The sequence below is a fragment of the Nymphalis io genome, chromosome 8 (assembly GCF_905147045.1).
Source record: "Nymphalis io chromosome 8, ilAglIoxx1.1, whole genome shotgun sequence".
In the NCBI taxonomy this organism is placed as follows: domain Eukaryota; kingdom Metazoa; phylum Arthropoda; class Insecta; order Lepidoptera; family Nymphalidae; genus Nymphalis; species Nymphalis io.
In genome coordinates, this window is record NC_065895.1 from 2126286 (window position 1) to 2144631 (window position 18346).

The 18346-nt window shown below is 32.4% G+C and overlaps 2 protein-coding genes across 3 annotated transcripts; one reads left to right on the forward strand and one right to left on the reverse strand.

Moving 5' to 3' along the window:
• Window positions 1-375: 375 nt before the first annotated feature.
• Window positions 376-6150, reverse strand: LOC126770379 (uncharacterized). The gene is made up of 3 exons (XM_050489777.1): window positions 3756-6150; window positions 3576-3679; window positions 376-1857 (listed from the first exon to the last, which is right to left on the reverse strand). The coding sequence occupies exons 1-3, from the start codon at window positions 6064-6066 to the stop codon at window positions 376-378; spliced, it is 3897 nt and encodes a 1298-aa protein (XP_050345734.1). The 5' UTR covers window positions 6067-6150.
• Window positions 6151-6349: 199 nt separating this feature from the next.
• LOC126770218 (solute carrier family 25 member 35-like) lies at window positions 6350-16903 on the forward strand. 2 transcript variants are annotated; one of them, XM_050489487.1, is made up of 5 exons: window positions 6350-6509; window positions 13597-13886; window positions 14475-14725; window positions 15119-15334; window positions 15809-16903. In XM_050489487.1, exons 1-5 carry the CDS (start codon window positions 6495-6497, stop codon window positions 15997-15999), a joined length of 963 nt encoding a protein of 320 aa, XP_050345444.1. In that variant the 5' UTR covers window positions 6350-6494; the 3' UTR covers window positions 16000-16903. The 2 variants fall into 2 exon arrangements, with proteins under 2 accessions (XP_050345444.1, XP_050345445.1); XM_050489488.1 differs by lacking the exons at window positions 13597-13886; window positions 14475-14725; window positions 15119-15334; window positions 15809-16903 and adding exons at window positions 7066-7308; window positions 7476-7802; window positions 9552-9694; window positions 10827-11209.
• Window positions 16904-18346: the final 1443 nt, after the last annotated feature.

The following is an 18346-nucleotide window of genomic DNA, read 5'->3' on the forward strand; positions in this document are numbered from 1 at the left end:
GGATTTGAAGACACCAACATTGTACTTATCGGGAAATACGGACTCAGGCAAAGCAAATTAAAAATTGTATATAAATTATACAAAGTATTGTTGCTGGGCGCTAGATTACTATAAGTATGAGGTGTCACGACTTATTTGATATATAAATAATGATATAATTTATATTCGTTTTTAATTACATACCTTTATTTTACAAATTAATCTAAACAGCAAATAATGTATTATCGTTTTGTATACTGTATTTTGTATTAAAATACTGTTGTCTATTGTGGAGTTACGATTTTATAAAACAATATAATAAACACTGTCACATTTTTTTATAAATTATATATTTATTAAATAAATATAATATAATATATAAATTAAAAATTAATACTAATATGCGAAAGCCTCCACGCGTGATTGATTATGACTTCTGTTACCAGATCTAGTAGGGCTCTTTTTATATGTTTTCCTTAAATTTTGTAATGTGAGAAATGCGTGTGTATTCGAGGCTCGATTTATTTGAACTGGTCTATTAAGCTCTGGCATATCATGCATTCGTAGTTCATTCATTATTTCGTTATATTTAGCAATTTTCTTTGCTTCCGTAGAACTTTTAATCCATGGCGATTGAGAATATTTACATTTTTCATGATTCACTGACACGCTCATGACCAAAGGGCTCTTAGCTTTGTTCGATGAGTATGAGACTTCTTTTCTCAATTTAGCTTTATCGGAGCCTCCTTTAAGTACAGTAGACTGGGGAGCTTTATCTTCCCTTGCTTTTATCGTCGCCTGTTTCCGTTTATTATCTTTTCTTTCTTTGGCCAAATTTTCAACTTTTGGTGAAACTCTTCCAACCTTAGTTTCATTAGTCGTAGCTGTTATTGTTGACTTTGATTTGGGATTTCGACTTATTTTCCTTGAATACCATGCCCATTTTCCATCTTTATCTATGTATCCATCGATACCTATTTTTAAAACTGCACCAGTATTATCTGTGAAGAAACCTTCCTCAGCCGAGTAATACATACCATCGGGACCAATAAAATTCATTGGCGTCCACCGATTGTCAGGTCCTATATAACCGTCCTTGTTAATTTCCATCCAAACGTGGTCTGGGCTCCAAAATCCTCCTAGGTCACTACATTCCTGTTTACCATCAGGACCTTTAAAGAATCTTGGAACTGGATTTTCATGTTTATCGTTAAGTTTTACCTTATAATCTAAGTAGTTATATTGGCATTCATTTTCTGCAATAGCAGGTGGATGCTTAGCCTTCACATCCCATCGAGCTGCAGGTGGAGTAAATTCTATAGTCCATTCATCGTTGTCTGTGTCGCTACTGGATATAGACCCTTCATCAGAACATGAACAAGAGTCAATGGGTGGACTAATATTTTGAGCAGCTTCAGTATGACAAGGACACTCAGGATCATTAGGATTAGGTAAAGGTAACACTCCTATAGCTTGATTATAAGCTTTCAAACAAATTTCTTGACATCTGTCTCTGAAAGTCGACTGCAATAAGCGACTTTTTCTTCTTGTTTCCCTGCGTTCTCTTCGTTCACGTTGCATTTGTATTTTTCTTTTTTCTTCCTCAGTCTTTCCTATTGTGTAAACTAGCGGAGGTTTTTCATCGTAAGGGTATTGAAATATTAGTCGTTCATTTGAATATTTCTTAAATACTTCCATTTGAACTGAGTATTCACCGTTTTGCTTTTTAACTACTAACGTTGGTTTCATTTCGATTTTCTTTTTCCTTTGCATCATTGCTCGCTTTTTTTTCGCTATAATGTCAACCCCTTCTCTTATTGCTCTGTATCGTCTAACTAAAATTTTATTTGCTGCGCCTGGCTTCCACTTTGGTCGAGGCTGAAATTGTTAAAGCTGTTTTTAGTTTTAGAGATCTATAATGATAAAATCACCGTATATTACAAATATATAACAATAAAACACACGTATGATCTGATGTTAAATCTATTTTATTGGCACTAAAAACAATCAAATACAGATAGTTAAATGGTTTCATTTTCTTCAATCAATCAATCTTCAAATAATCTTCGATAACTTTATGGATAAATTTCTTCCGGCCATTACAACTGCAAAAGGATATTAAAACCGTTTTATTGCATAATATTTTTATATAATCATAATTTAAATTGATTTAGAAAGTCTTAACACAAAAAACAACTTACCAACAAAAAAAAAAACATAAATTGATTATAAACAAAAATGCAATATCACTTTATACATTTGTAATTTATCCATCGCTTAAACGGGTATTACACTACATTGAATCAGGGCAATGGATTAAGGGTGGACTTTGGTCCTAATTTCCGTCTAATTTGACGTCCGTTATTACACTACACACATTTTCCGCCTTTATTCAGTCAGAAAATCTTGGAGCCGCTAGACGTCATGCCATATATTATAAAAAAAAAGGAATTGGCTATCGCTGTGGTTGTTCTTTCGACAACAATTAGTATTAAAGCAAAGAGGAGAAGAAAGATGTCCTAATTCATATGGTCCTTGTCCATCCTGGTCCATCTTCCACAAATAAGGCATATTTTTGGACAAATCTATCATAGCCAATACAGCTCTTTCTTTGTTGGCATGGCTAAAAACGCGCGAAAACAAAATACACTACAGCTCTCCGCGTGCGTTACGGATCGAATGAGTTCTCTAAGTATTATGAGTATATAGTGTATAGCAAATAATACTAGTAAAGTATTATGATCTGTGGTATTATTACACTGCACGGTGGTAAGCCCGCTAAGGGAGTAAGGCCGACGGGGTCCACTCTGACGCCCTAATTGTCGAATTGCTATCGTACTTGATTTTATTTAAATAAATTTATATAGATATATTACATACACATCATTCATAAAATCACTGCAACGAGAGTAAAATTATATCATCTTGCAACTGACTAAAAATTTTAAGGATTCATTTTAAAATATGATATATAATGAGAATTGACACCATTATTTAAAAGTAAAATTTATTTATTATATTACCAACACACGTACACCGCTACATAATTTGTTATATATAAAAAAATATTATCATATGCGTAAACTTAGGCAACAAACTTCAATTTTATATTTTGGAAAAAGAATAGATGTGTACAGTCCCTATTTTACACTAATCTAATACTCTAATCTTGTACTAAATATTAGAATCAACTGATTGTCCTGTTAATACTTTTTATGACTGCTTTAATGGTTAACAGATAGCATATAAGGCTTAAGATCCTGAGGTCTTATCAATGAGCCCTGGGTTGGGCCAATAAAAGGTTGTTAAAACTGACTATAAAGTGTTAGAAACAGTCGGAAGTCTAAAAAAGTTTACAGACCCGTGCCTCAGAATTTGTTGGTCCTACGCCTAAGCTCTTTCCGGTCCTGTTAGATAGGCATTCCTATCGGATTATGAGAGTGAGAAAATAAAGAGTGCACTTCTGTTTGCACTTAATCTTGTGGATATTAATATGTTGTGTGCAGTTTGCTATTCTTCCTTGAGAGTGGCAGTTGATAATAACAAGTACCTACATTTATATTATAACAAGGTCTTATAATTTAAGACTTTTGTACCTTCATTCCTGGAATATCTTCCGCTGTCCAATTCCAGCCCATGTTCTTAGGTACTGGAGGATAGGGATATTTTGGTTCCAGTTTGCTTTCTATTACCGGAAATGCTACAATTCAATTTATATACAATATTTTAATTAGTTATTTAATTTTCAAATAAATTTGAATTTCGTTGTTACTTACGCGTTTCTTCTACGTTTGCGGTGAATTTACCGATCTTCTTCGTTTCTAATTTTGGCTTTTGTACCGTTTTGTTTTCTTTTTTATTATTTATTTTCTTATCAGAGAAGCTCTTCATTGAGCGCGTAACAGTCAGTCTTTTTTGATCAGCATGACCAAGTTTCGAACCAGTAATTCGTGAGCTTTTATTACTTATGGTATCAGGGGGTATTTTAGCCTCCTGTTCTTCTGGCCATGGACTCGGAACATTGATATCTTTTTTATCGTATAGCTTATGATATACTGGACAAGGGTGTGGCTTTGCATATTCAGGCATTACTTTGACGTCTTCTCCTAAGCATTCATACCCACCGCAAACTGCACAATATGTTGTATTCTTAGAAAGATTAAAATTGCATACACAATCGCAATAACATGGGTCATCGTCAGCAGTTGTTCTATTTTTTTGACTTGAAATACCATCAGCTATGAAATCTTTTACTTTTTCAGCAACGTCACAAGATTTTACACAGCAAGGGTTGTATATTTCATCAAAATTTATTACAATATTACTATCTGCTGGACTAGGGGGATATTTATCCACATTAGGGCAAACAAGGTCATGACAGTTTGAATCTTCATTATTCACATCTTTACATAACTTGTCTGTTATGTTAGAACAGGTGCTTTTAGAACAAGACGTTTTCTCAGAAGGTTTCATGCTTGGACATTCTGTGGAACAATATCGGTATTTCGATGATTTGTCTGTACCACTAGGCGATGAAGTTCCTGTATTTTCTTTGCTAAAATCATGTTCAACTGTAAAATAGTATACATTGTAAGTTGGCTGCTCTTCAGGTGCAGTGGAAAAAGGACATGCTTTTCCTCCGCATTCGCTGTCACTTTCAGCACAGTTTTTATAGCAAGACGATTGACAAGATTCCTTTTTCGTAAGAGCATCTTGCATTTGTTTAACACAACCGCATTGTGTAGATAAGCCTTCCAATGTAGAGCCTTCCTTAAAAACGCCATCGTGACGAAGAAATTGTTGAATTTTTTCAGCTATTCTACATTCCTTACTTCCGCAGGGACCAATTATGTTACTGATGTCAACTTCTTTATTATCTTCATCAATGACATTTTCAATATAAGCTCTCATATCTCTTGCTATTCTACAATCAGCTCTACCACATGGACCCCTTATATTAGCAAGATCAAATGTTTTATTATGTGTATCCACCATTTTCTTGCCTAAATGATTACACATTGGACAAGGTTCAGATTGGGCCGTTTTCTTAAATCTTTCGGCAAATGAACCTTCTGGCCAATTTGTTTCTTTACAATAACATAACCTATCAATATCAGTAGCTTTAATTCTAGGCCGTATTGTCGGACGTGGTGTTAACATTCTCATATTATCATTACAAGATACTATAATTTTTCTAACATAATCAATTATATGATCGATGTCAGGGCACGTCTGGGGTGCTTTATATATCGACTCTGGCGGCTTATCAGCGTTACTCATACAACAATAATCTCCTTCATTAAAGAATGTAAGATTCGCTCCTGGTGCATTTTTGTAATCAGCATAAGCTATTTTATTTGACTTGGGTTTATCTTTCACAAAATTATTTTCGATCTTGTTACAATTTTCTACAAACACTTCGTCAGTCGTTTTCATTGTACAAATATATGATGTTGTTTTAGAATTAATTCCAGTATACAAAACTTTTTTTACAGATGGATCTTCTGAAAGTGTACGAAAAGCCGTTGTTACTTTATCTGTCAAATAAGTTAGTTTTACTTGGATTCCTATTTTCGCCATTAACTTAGCGGTACCTTCTTCAAATATGTTGTATTCTTCTTTTAGCGTAACTGGTTGGGGTTCTTCACAGTTGCATATTTTTTCTAAATGAGTATAAAAAGCAGCGTCCCAAGGAATTTTACATGAACCAATATAAGTGAGATTATCTTCTTTACTCCACAAAGCCAACTCTAAAGGATTCTTTTTCATGGTTTGTATTAAGAATTCTGCAGTACTTGAAAATAAAACAGACTGACCGGATTGTATGACTGGCTCAGGAGGTGGTTCCTCTTCTTTTCCCTTTTTACCCTTTTTGGGTTTCGGTGTTTTTTTGCCTTTCTTTCCCGGTGGCTCTGGTGGCAATGGAGGTGGTTCTGGTATAACTATGTGCATTTGTTTCGGATCTTTCAGTTCCAACGAGAATATATCTCCAAAATCACTTCTGATGATCAAATGACGACTTTCTACTAAACTTTTAACGCTTTCCACCACCACCTCAAAAAGAAACATGGCGCTTGTTACAGCCATTTTTCGCTTTTTTTTGTATTATATATTACAACTTTACATATTTTTCTTTTAATTTAATATTTTGTTAATATTTAATATAACAATGAATTCATCAACACTCAAAAATTTTATTTATTAATCAAATACGAATGACACGCGACAAACGAAAAATAGTTGCAAATTTTTCAACCAGCTGCACACATTTTTATATAATATTAAAGCATTTCTAATTTCAGAACGCAATTTTAATCAGCTGATTTACTGTCAAAACAGCGATGACACTGTCATTTGTCATCGATGACACTTGACGGACGTCGAAATCATGATCACGGGGATCCAAGAATTTTGTTACGAAACGGTTTTGCCGTGGAAATCTCCAGTTGTACTCGGCACAGGATGCTGACTATACAATTCCTTTTTAAATCGGGAAGGTGACTTCGTCCTTGTACATGAAATCAAATCAGGTAAAAAAAACATTTGTATTGGTACCCATTCTTTACCATTTATGTTTATGTTACACTTCGACACTCATGCGTATATTTTATCTCACGCTTGTGTACATTTACGTCATATCTGGTGTAATAATTGAAATATTTAAAAATTCTATCGAAGCCGAATTGTACATTTTGACCTTTATTATAATACGCTAAAATATATAATTACTCCTTCTGTTGTGTATATTAAACAAACGTTAAAAAGTTAGTATCAATGAAAAGTGACTAATAAAAACCAAAATTTATAACTAAAACTTTAATATCTTGTTCAGTTTCATTATTAATTAAAACAATAATATGTAATTAAATAAAAATTTAAACCAATAACCCGCAATAAAATAATATACTACCTAATACATACATTAAAATAAAAATGATTGCTTGTTTAAATTAAAAATATATATATTACAGACAATATTAACATAATAATTAGTTTTTAAGATACAGTTTAATGCATTCATTTGATAGATCAATAGTTATTTGTTACCCAACTAAAAAAATCTAAGATGAATAATATGTTCCATAGTACGATGGATTTCGTTGTCGGTGGCCTAGCAGGCGTTGGAGCCGGGTTTTTCAGCAACCCATTTGATGTTGTTAAAACTCGAATGCAATTGCAAGGAGAACTCTGTGCAAAAGGTCAACATGTCGTATACTACAGGAACATACCGCACGCTATGGTCACTATCGTGAAACATGATGGTTTATCTGCATTGCAGAAAGGTTTAGTGCCCGCATTATGGTTTCAACTTTTTGTAAATGGTGTAAGGTAAGCCATTCCATCATATGTGTAGCTTTTTTTTATAAAAACTTTAGTATATATTAAAAAAATTTAAATCATTGTCATTTAAATTAAATCAAAATTATGGTTTTATATTAACTGCTTTATATTATATACTTAAAATACAGTACATAGTAAAAACTGTTCTTTTGTAGGTTAGGAATTTATCAGCAAGCAGATAACTACGGACTATTACGAGACGAAGACAACAATACTATATTTGCGAACAGCTTCTTCTTTGGGTCTTTAGCTGGTATGTGTGGGGGTTTCGTTGGAAGCCCATTACAGCTGGTTAAGACCCAATTAATGTCATATTCCTCTGAGAAGATTGCTGTCGGAACTCAGCATGGCCATCCGGGGACTTTCTATGCTTTGACGAGGATATACAAGAAAAATGGTTTCCTTGGTCTATGGAGGGGGGCTCATGGGATGATGATGAGAAATTCAATTGGATCTGCGTCACAAATTGCATCATATACTGTGTAAGTAATTTTAGTTTTTTTTTTTAAAATATATTTATATATTATATTGAAATTTTAGTATTATTTTTTTAGTTTTTAGTAATTTTAGTTTTTTTTTTAAATATATTTATATATTATATTGAAATTTTAGTATTATTTTTTTAGTTTTTAGTAATTTTAGTTTTTTTTTTAAATATATTTATATATCATATTGAAGCTGGGCTACGGCCTCCTCTCCCTTTTTGAGGAGTAGGTTTGGAGCTTATTCCACAACGCTGCTCCAATGCGGGTTGGTGGAATACACATGTGGCAGAATTTCAGTGAAATTAGACACACGCAGGTTTCCTCACGACTGTTTTTCTTTACCGTAAAGCACAAGATGAAATAATTCATCTTGTGCTTTACGGTAAAGAAAAACAGAATTTTCATCCACTGAATTTTCATATGCTTAATTTGTGGTTATAAAACCACAAATTAAGCATATGAAAAAACCTAAAAAATAATTTATAATTTTCATATGCTTAATTTGTGGTTATAAAACCACAAATTAAGCATATGAAAATTCAGTGGTGCTTGCCCGGGTTTTAACCCACGGTCATCGGTTAAGATTCATGCGTTCTCACCACTGGACCATCTCGGCTGTTATGAAAACAAATTAAGTCCATGAAAACTCAGTTATGCTCGCCTGGATTTGAACCTGCATCAATTAAGACCCACGTGTTCTATCCACTGATTCATCTCGGCTTTTTTACATAATGGTGTTATATTAATAAATTTGTGCGTGATACTTTATCATCGTACAAATATTTGTATTTACGTGACCGGATTTAATTATCTCGACACCAAACGCAATAAATGTAATGTACAACGTAATCGAAAGAAGAAATTATTAAGAGAATATTGTTATTTATTTTTTGTCTAAATTGATAAAGTAAGATATGGTTCAACTAACAGAAATATCCGAAGCCTGTATTTATGTATTCATAAACATACTTCGTATGAATCAGTACAATACTGTTTTGTAAAATGCTAGAATAACGGCATTTTTCGATCTATGACAATGACGTAATTAGACTTAGAAATAAATATATATTAACTTAGAAATAAATAAATATTATATGTATATTAACTTAATTATATCGATATTTGTCCCTTCATTTTTCTACGACCGCTATAGCAGAAATTTCTGGTTTATTTTAGCGATTACACTATTTAATTTCGATAATGAAGTGTTTTTTCTTAGAAATATTTTCAATTGATAAGAAAGTACTCGTTTAAAGGTACCATCGCTAGAGACACAATTAGGAAGCACCAACTCTAAGCTCCAATCCTCGCCTCTATCCCCTCCCATCCGTAGTGACGTACAAAACCCTATATAATTATATATCCACATTGTATGGCTATAATAATATCCTAAAACATTTTCACGGCCATCTGATCCCAAATTAAGCTTGTACAGAGCTTGTACTGTGGAAACCAGACAACTGATATACTACATAGTATATTTCTTTTGTAAATACATACTTATATAGATAATTACACCCAGACTCAGGACAAACAGACATGTTCATGCACACAAATATCTGTCCTGGGTGGGAATCGAACCCACAACCTTCGGCGCGAAAGGCAAGCATTCACCAACCACGCCAACCGGCTCGTCAAATAATAACCGTCGATGAATGAACTAAGCCCAAGCCTAACCCAACTCGAAGTATTCAATAATCGATATTCAATTATAGATTTCTTTGTAAATTATAAATTATTTTTTAGGTTTAAAGAATGGATGGACAACAATAATTTTTTCCAACAATCTAAGTACCTATCCGCCTTTGTCGCGAGTAATTTCGGTGCCATCGTGAAAACAATAGCGCTAACACCCATGGATGTCATTATGACGCGACTTTATAATCAAGGTAAATAGAATACTATGCCTTATATAGCCAAGAAAGAAGTTTTTTTTTTATTTCTTTGTCTAGTAATATTTTATTGTAAACATTTGTCATGTGTAATAAGATTGTTTTTTTTTGTATGTATTATTAGGGTGTAACCGTAACAGCCTGTTAATGTCCCACTGCTGGGCTAAAGGCCTCCTCTCCTCTTTTTGAGGAGAAGGTTTGGAGCTTATTCCACCACGCTGCTCCAATGCGGGTTGGTAGAATATTAGGGTGTAAATATTTTTATATTTACGGCCATGCGCAAAATATGTTTTTAAAATCTCTCTCAGATTGGGTTGTCTGGAAGAAATGTCTTAGCCATAAGCTTTTTTCTTAGCTTCTTTTCTTTGTTTTAAATTTGTGGTTTACAATACAGAATATATAATAATGATGATGAGTTAGTTTCGGCTTAGATTTAACGAGCCAGTGACATGTTAGTAATATGAACGGACACATGACATCTTGGTCGGAATAGTTGGCGTTGTATCGACAGTGACCAGAATAATTAATATTTCTCACAGTGCCAACGTACATGTCAATCTTTGACACGTCCCATTTGCAGTCTAGATTCCGAACCGATAGCAGCTTTATATATAATTTAATATTATTCGTAAAAACCGTCTTAACATCATTTTTATATTGATGATGCATTTACGCTCGTTTCATCGTAACAGCCTGTGAATGTCCCACTGCTGGGCTAAGGCCTCCTCTCCTTTTTGAGGAGAAGGTTTGGAGCTTATTCCACCACGCTGCTCCAGTGCGGGTTGGTTTCCATCATGGCATTACACATGTGGCAGAATTTCAGTGAAATTATACACATGCAGGTTTCCTCACGATGTTTGCCTTCACCGTAAAGAACGAGATGAATAATAATTACAAATTAAGCACATGAAAAGTCAGTGGTGCTTGCCCGGGTTTCAACCTACGATCATCGCTTAAGATTCACACGTTCTTACCACTGGGCCATCTCGGCTTTTACGCTCGTTTAACGTTTAATAAAAAAACAATGTTACTTTTTGATTTTTAATTGTTGTTTTTTAATTCTTACTTAGTTAGAAATCGTAGTAATGTTATAAGTTATCGTAATTTATTAAGTTCTATTAATTTCTAGATGTTGGTGAAAATGGTCGAGGAATTCTCTACAACGGGATAATTGATTGCGCTCGTAAAATAACTAAAACAGAAGGCCTACTTGCGTTCTACAAGGGAATGGGCCCCTCATACTTACGCCAGGCCCCCCACACTATACTCCTCCTAATATTCTGGGACATATTAAAGGATTTACAGAAGAGTTTTGCCTTAGAACCATAGTATTATGTATGTATGTGTAAAAGAACCTCATTATTGATAATATTTAATAAAATAGCTTTAACAAAATCGATGAACAAGTAAAGTATGAAGAATCCATACTTTTAAATAGAATTAGTATTTCAAACTTTGGTCAAATCGTTCTTAAAAAAAAACCAAAATGAAAATTTCTTAGGCGGGGTGAGAGGCAAAGTACGAAATATAGGGAAAGAAAGTTGAATATGCACTATATTAAAACTACTTACATAAATTATTAATGTACGCCCTTACTTAAAAACGTTACTTAGCGAATGTTTAGTTAAACTCTGATTGATGATGAACAACTGATTTCTCTCTTTCTGTCATTATTGATTTGACATTCGAAAGAAGAAGACACGGCATTGTTTACCTTCGCTTATCAACGTTTATAATGTTGTTACTAAATATGTTTCATTTAATTCTATAAAAAAAAATAATCGAAGCGCCGGAATGAGATTCAAATTGACCTTTACCCTGCTCAGCTGCTTTATTGTCAATTGATCTGACAAGTAATTTTATTATAAATCCTTGATATTTTTATAAGAAATCGACAAATTATTTTATTATATATATGAACATATTATTTTATCAGTAGTACTTATGATTATTATTATATATTATTAAAGAAACTGACCGTTGTGTAATAATTGTGACTTTTGTTATCATTTTGTATTTTTGTGCTGACCTTACATTACATCTTATTTACTCAATAGTGTAGTCTCTAAAGTTGGATATTATTGTTAAGTGTTAAAAAAAAATATGTTTTTTTTTTAAATGTCAGGCACTGACATAGTATAAAAACAAATCAAAGTCGCTTTTTATGTGTATTACAATTAATGTTTTCTTGATTTTAGATTTTTTATGTTATTTTTTGTCGACATTTGTATTCGTATTTGTCTCTTATTTAATAATGACAATAAATGATTTATTTTTTAAACGAACGAACGATCTTTAGAGCTATACTGTGAGAAGAATTTTCAAACGCGATTTAAGAGTAGATCGTCAAATATATATCGATTTAGGCCCGAACAGTTCAGATCCAAGGCCCCTAGTCACTTTGACATTTGAGCCCCCTGTTCCGGAACGGTTAGCGGAAATTTTTCTTCTATAAATAATAATGGTGCCCCGGTGGCGAGGCTCCTAGGCCGGTGTCTTGTTGAACTAGGCAGAAATCCTGGGTTGCATTGACTACAATACTTACAATATTTTGGTGTACCGTGTGTACCATATACATATATATTTTGTTGTTTCTTACTTAATAACATCAGTGTAAAAATCAATCTTTGATTTTTATTTAAGAAGTATAATTTTTATATGATGCGTATAATTAATTTTACGTTGGGTACATTTGATTGCAACATATATTTTATTCAAGAATGTATTTACTTAACAGGAAACGGTAGTTATGTTGCAGCACTTACCTTTTTATATAGACGAAACAAGCCATAAATATTTATGGGCAAAGGTTGTGTATTGGAGGGACGAATATAATGATCAATTTATGACAAAATAAAACTTCTAAATAGCTGTAATAAAGTAAATAATTAAATCAACTAAAATAGAATTACACACCTTTATATGTATTAATATATATTGAAGTTGTGATTCTTAGAAAATTTAGTCAGTTTTTTTTTTTTTTTAAATAAATCAACTCTTTAAATAAGTCAAAGGCATTTGTAGTAGAGTATATATTTATCAAATCTACCTATTGTTTTTTTTTCATATCTTAAACCAAAGAAAATATAATATACTATTAATTATACAATACCCATTAGACAATACCTTGCAATTGGCTGTGTTAATAGTTAAATATGTAGATATGTTATTGAAATAGTACAATTATCAATTATTAAGTACAGTATTTAAAACAGTGTTATTTTCTTGTTATAAGATTTTGTAATTTAGATAAGTTTAAATAAAACATTGTTGAATTTGAAATTTTATTTTATTATAATACCCTACCCTATTACGTTTTCAGCATAGAAGCATTATTCTTACTTATTAATTGTCTAATTAGAAACTTTCACCGGTTTGAAAAAGAAGCATTTCTACTACTGATGCATATAAGTGGCAAATGGCAGACCGATCAAAAATCCATTTCTATATTTTTTTATTGTCTGTTATAGTTTGGAAAAAGTTAATTTTGCTTTAATTTTTTTTGATTTTTTATCATACTAAAAATTAGATACTTATTGCCACTGGCATATAGTGAAAATGTATAAGTGTTGTAATGTAAATGGTATTGTTGACGAATGTTGGCGCATTGAAAATGCAAGGATTGGTTTATACTTCTTACAATGCTATGTCTAAGGTGACCAATGACCATCTTACCATCAGGTGATACTTTCAGTCTGTATGACGAAAACAAAAATACTATTCGTTTCAATTATGTATGTATGTTTTCAATTATGTATACTATAAGTATGTAAATATATGAAGACATGACTCGATTAAGGTGAAAGTCACAAAATTTGTAATTTTAAAGAAATGAGCATCAAAGTCTCAAAACTTATTTTGCAAATTTTTTCGGTAATTGGTTTATATATTGTTCACAGAATCAAAGAGCCATGGCTGCAAAAAACAAAGATGGCGTCCTCCGTGACGTCTTAGACATGGCGATGGGTGGGACGTCAGCCATGTTCGCGACATTATTCACGAATCCAATAGAAGTAGTGAAGACACGTCTCCAATTACAAGGGGAATTAGCTTCAAGAGGAAAACATGCGGTTTATTATAATAACGTACCCCATGGATTGTACGTGATTGCTAGAAACGAAGGAATTGTTGCTCTACAAAATGGCTTACCAGCTATGCTCGGATTTCAATTTTGTCTCAATACTTTTAGGTGATACCTGATGTACTCATACTTTTATTTTAAATTTCCTTGTAAGTTAAAGAAATGGAGATCTAACTCTTGACAAAAATGATTTTACCATTTATTTAAATCTCAACATGCAAAAGTAGTACAACCCGGGTTCCTTCAAACGAGGCGTGAAGAGGCATCTTGCGGGCCGGCAAGGCGGTGACGGCTAGTACAGAACATTCTTCCCGACTGTACTGGCCGTCGTCGCGTTTGGACTCTACTACCACTTACCATCAGGTGGAGTAGAGTCATTTGCCATCCCGGACATATAAAAAAAAAAAAAAGTTTAAATTCAGTCAGTTGTTTTTAGAAAGAGACTACAAAGACCAAAGCTATTGCTAAGCATCGTTAGATATAGAGTTTTCACTTGTTACCACTTTTATATTATCTTACTGCTTCCCGATCTCGCATTTATTTCAAAGTACGCTTTCAGATCAAGCATGGAAATGTAAATAAGTCTTATATGTGACTAATTTTCGCTCGCGTATGAAAGCACGAAGATTACACATTGGCGATTATTAAATGTTGCTAAACACTATCATAAATAACCCTAAGAAATATAAAATACAGGTTAGGCGTATACCGAATATCAGAACGCCGTGGGTTGACCACTACCTCGGAAGGTCGAACGTCCGTCATTCGTGTTGCGATGGCGGCCGGTATCGGTGGCGCTCTAGGCTCGATTGCCGGGACTCCCTTCTTCCTAGTAAAGACCCGACTTCAGGCTCAAGCTACTAAAGCTATAGCTGTTGGACATCAGCACAAACACAGTGGAACTATGAGCGCATTGACTGATATTTATCACAAGGAGGGAATCAAAGGTTAATTTTACAATAATAATAAATTAAGACATTTTAAAGTATCTATCAACACGTGAAATCTCCTTTAGAGGAAATGAGGTTCTAACCCAGCAGACAAGCAGCAAACTTCTCAAGAGGAAAGGATTGCAGTTGGACGTAGATAAGACGTGACTTTGTTATTTTAAATATAAATAAGTACGTTTGTTGACATCAAAAACTAAAGAAAACGTGGATAATTTCTTTCTAATCTGTAATTTTAATGACATTATTAATGATAGATCATTTTCGAATACGATAAGCTAAATCAAGTGATATCTTTCCGACAGTATTTCATTAATAAAAACTTACACATTAATTGTTCAAAACTATTATTTTAGAAGAATTGAAAACAAATAACATTATCTTTATTGACAGGTCTTTTTCGTGGAGTGGGCCCACAAATACCACGCGGTGCGGTCGGCAGCGGCTCACAAATGGTCAGCTTTGCGTTCGCCAAAGAATGGCTCAAGGATAAAGGTTATTTTCAGTCGCCGATACTTTTATCCTTCATGGGAGCTAACTTGGGAGGCGTCGTGATGACTCTGTGTCTCAACCCATTTGATGTAATTGCAACGAGGCTTTCAAATCAACGTAAGCACGAAATTACACGAACTTTATTATTATCATTATAAATCTTTAGTCTTATTTATCTATTAATTCACTATATATGTGTTAATACCATACATCTACAATAGTATCCGGCTTAGACCTTACGGTTCATATATTCAAACATATTAAGATAGCCCATAGACAATTTACTACTTTTTAACTGGGCTGATATATTCCTAACTTTTACGACATACATATATTTTATTAAAAGTATAACTAATTCCGATTATAAAGGCATTATTAACGAAATCGTTGGTCTAGTATCGGCTTTGCGGTCCACACTGTCTTTCAAAAAACTTTGTCTTTGATCCGAGGACATCGAGATCGACAGATTCGTAAGCTAGACAATAGACAAACGAGTGAATCTTTAGAAATATATATTTATTCTGTATACTTACCTACAAACCAGTAGATACTATTAAAATACATTCATAATTAAACAATATTACATTTCAGCTGTAGACGCCAATAATCGTGGTAAATTGTACAACGGTATGATGGACTGCTTTTTGAAGATGTTAAGGTCTGAGGGGGCGAGCGCATTTTACAAGGGAGTTGGAGCGAATTACTTAAGACTGGGACCTCACACGGTACTGTTACTGGTCTGTTGGGACCAGCTCAAGATATTGGAGGAGTATTTGAGGTGAAAAAAGCGACGAAGGATTTAAAAACAAGAACATGGAAACATTTTGATACAGGGCATGAAATTTAATAAAATGTATACAGATTTACACAGTTAAATCCCACTTCAATCGTCCATGATTTAGTATTATTGAAAAACAATAAATTGGAACAATGTATAATAGAAGATTTATTATGTTATATGAAAGTTTGAAAAAACAAATTGAATGAATCGTTCTCGACGTTTTATCATCAAAAACGATTTAATGTTTATGACAATCACAATAATGACATCAAACTTGATTATGACTCGTTTTAGTTATTATTATATACTTATTTTTTTACATTATGTATATAAGACGTAGTAATCTAATTTGGCTTTGGTTTTAAAGAATAATAGTTTTTTATTTAAGGGATTGGACTATTTTTAAGATATCAGTAATAATGACCTTCATAAGCATATATTTTTAGATATATATATTAAATTTTTATACTATTTTATAATTTTAATTTGTATTAATGTAAAAATAAATAAACCGTCATAGCTAATAGCGATACGAGACAAGAAAATTTCAGAAAAAATTGGATATATATAGCACATACATATGTATATACGGTTTCACTTACATGTCTCAAATATATAATACAGTTATGGTAACTACGCTTTTACCATGAAAGCGGAACTTTCCAAATAATCCATTATTTTTTATTAAAGCCGACAACATTAACCAAATCGCATCGACCAGCTTTTTTAAAGTAATTTCTTTTTAAAAACAATAGTTATATAATTTATTTTTTATTATAAGTGACTTGACGTTAATATTTTTATTATAAATGATGACCAAATATATATATATTTTAGCTTATTGAATTTAGCGTGCTTAATGAAATGAATGTTTTAAATAAAATAAATGTGCTTAATGAAATGAATGTTTTAAATAAAATAAATGTGCTTAAATAAAATATTCCAAGATATTGTTGTTTACCAAATACCAAAGTAAGAAAATATAATAATTATTTTTATTAAATTTAATTTTATACTTTGTTATATAATTTGTACAGAACTATAATAAAATTTTACTATTTTAATTTATTTTTGTTTTTTTATAGTAAATGAAAGTAACTCGTCAATCAAGTGATTATTAAAATAGATTAATTTTCAGGATTTTTTAAAGAATTAAATTAAAAAATTACTTTATGAACTTTATTATAATACAAGTTTAATTATTAAACAAATTAACAGCATATAATTTGAACATTTGATGGCCAAAGGACTTCTCAACTTTTAAGAACAATATTTTTAGCATGACCTACCATTCTCGCCCCGCTGAATTAAATGGGGCTCGCTAGTGCCCTAAGCACCGAGTGCGCCCCGATCATCGGAATACCCCCAAAAAAATTACCCCTTTCGGTCTTAACGAGGAGCGCCACGGGACCGCTTGCGCATGCTACCGTGACGTCATTTGGCAAACCCTCATCTAACACATGCAGGTTTCACGATGTTTTTATTCATCACAGAATAAGAATTAAAAAAGAATCTGTTCTAACCACTTAGCGATTTCACCTCTGTTACAAGTTTTAGAAAAATATCAAGGGCAGCTTTAAAGAAAATAAAACGCAATATATAAAAGTTGAGCATTATATTATGTTCATCTATAAAAGAAAAGTTAACACACAATTCACAATTAAAACATTATTGATACAATGTAAAAGCACAAAATAAAAAAAAAGATGTGTCGCTATATAAATGTAAATTATTTTTATTAATCTGTGGTACAAAAATACAAAACTATTTTTTTTTATTATGTTTAATAAATGTTATCATTTGAAAGTAGTGTGAGTGCACAAAACATGTTTAAAATGTATTGCGAGCTTATGAAGCCTTTTAATTGTTAATCTTAATTTTAAATATAGAATGTAAAATTCCTCTTAATAAAATACTGTGATGTTAAAATTCAATGCAATTAATACCTCGATCTTACCTATTGACAAGAGGATAGAGGTGGGGAGGGGTTTCCGTGTATAAAAAACATCTATGTAGTAAAGTTAAGAAGGCGTTACTGTTGCGACAATTCCCAAATTTATATATTCCAAAAGCTTCAACCATATCTAGTTATGATGTTGTTACAGACACAATTTTTTTTGGCAATTTTATTCAAAAGTAAATAGACAAATGGTCATAAGCAATTTTTTAAATTCCTAACAAATAAAATAAGGCAGTGGCATATTCCATTTGAGTGTAAGGAAAAAAATAAACTAGTGTGATGTATGTTTCGTAGTTCAAGTTTTTTTTAGAAAATTAAAATCAAAAAGCAACAAAAATGGGTTACTATTATTAAAGGCACCTTAGCGGCTACTCCAACAAGTCCTGCC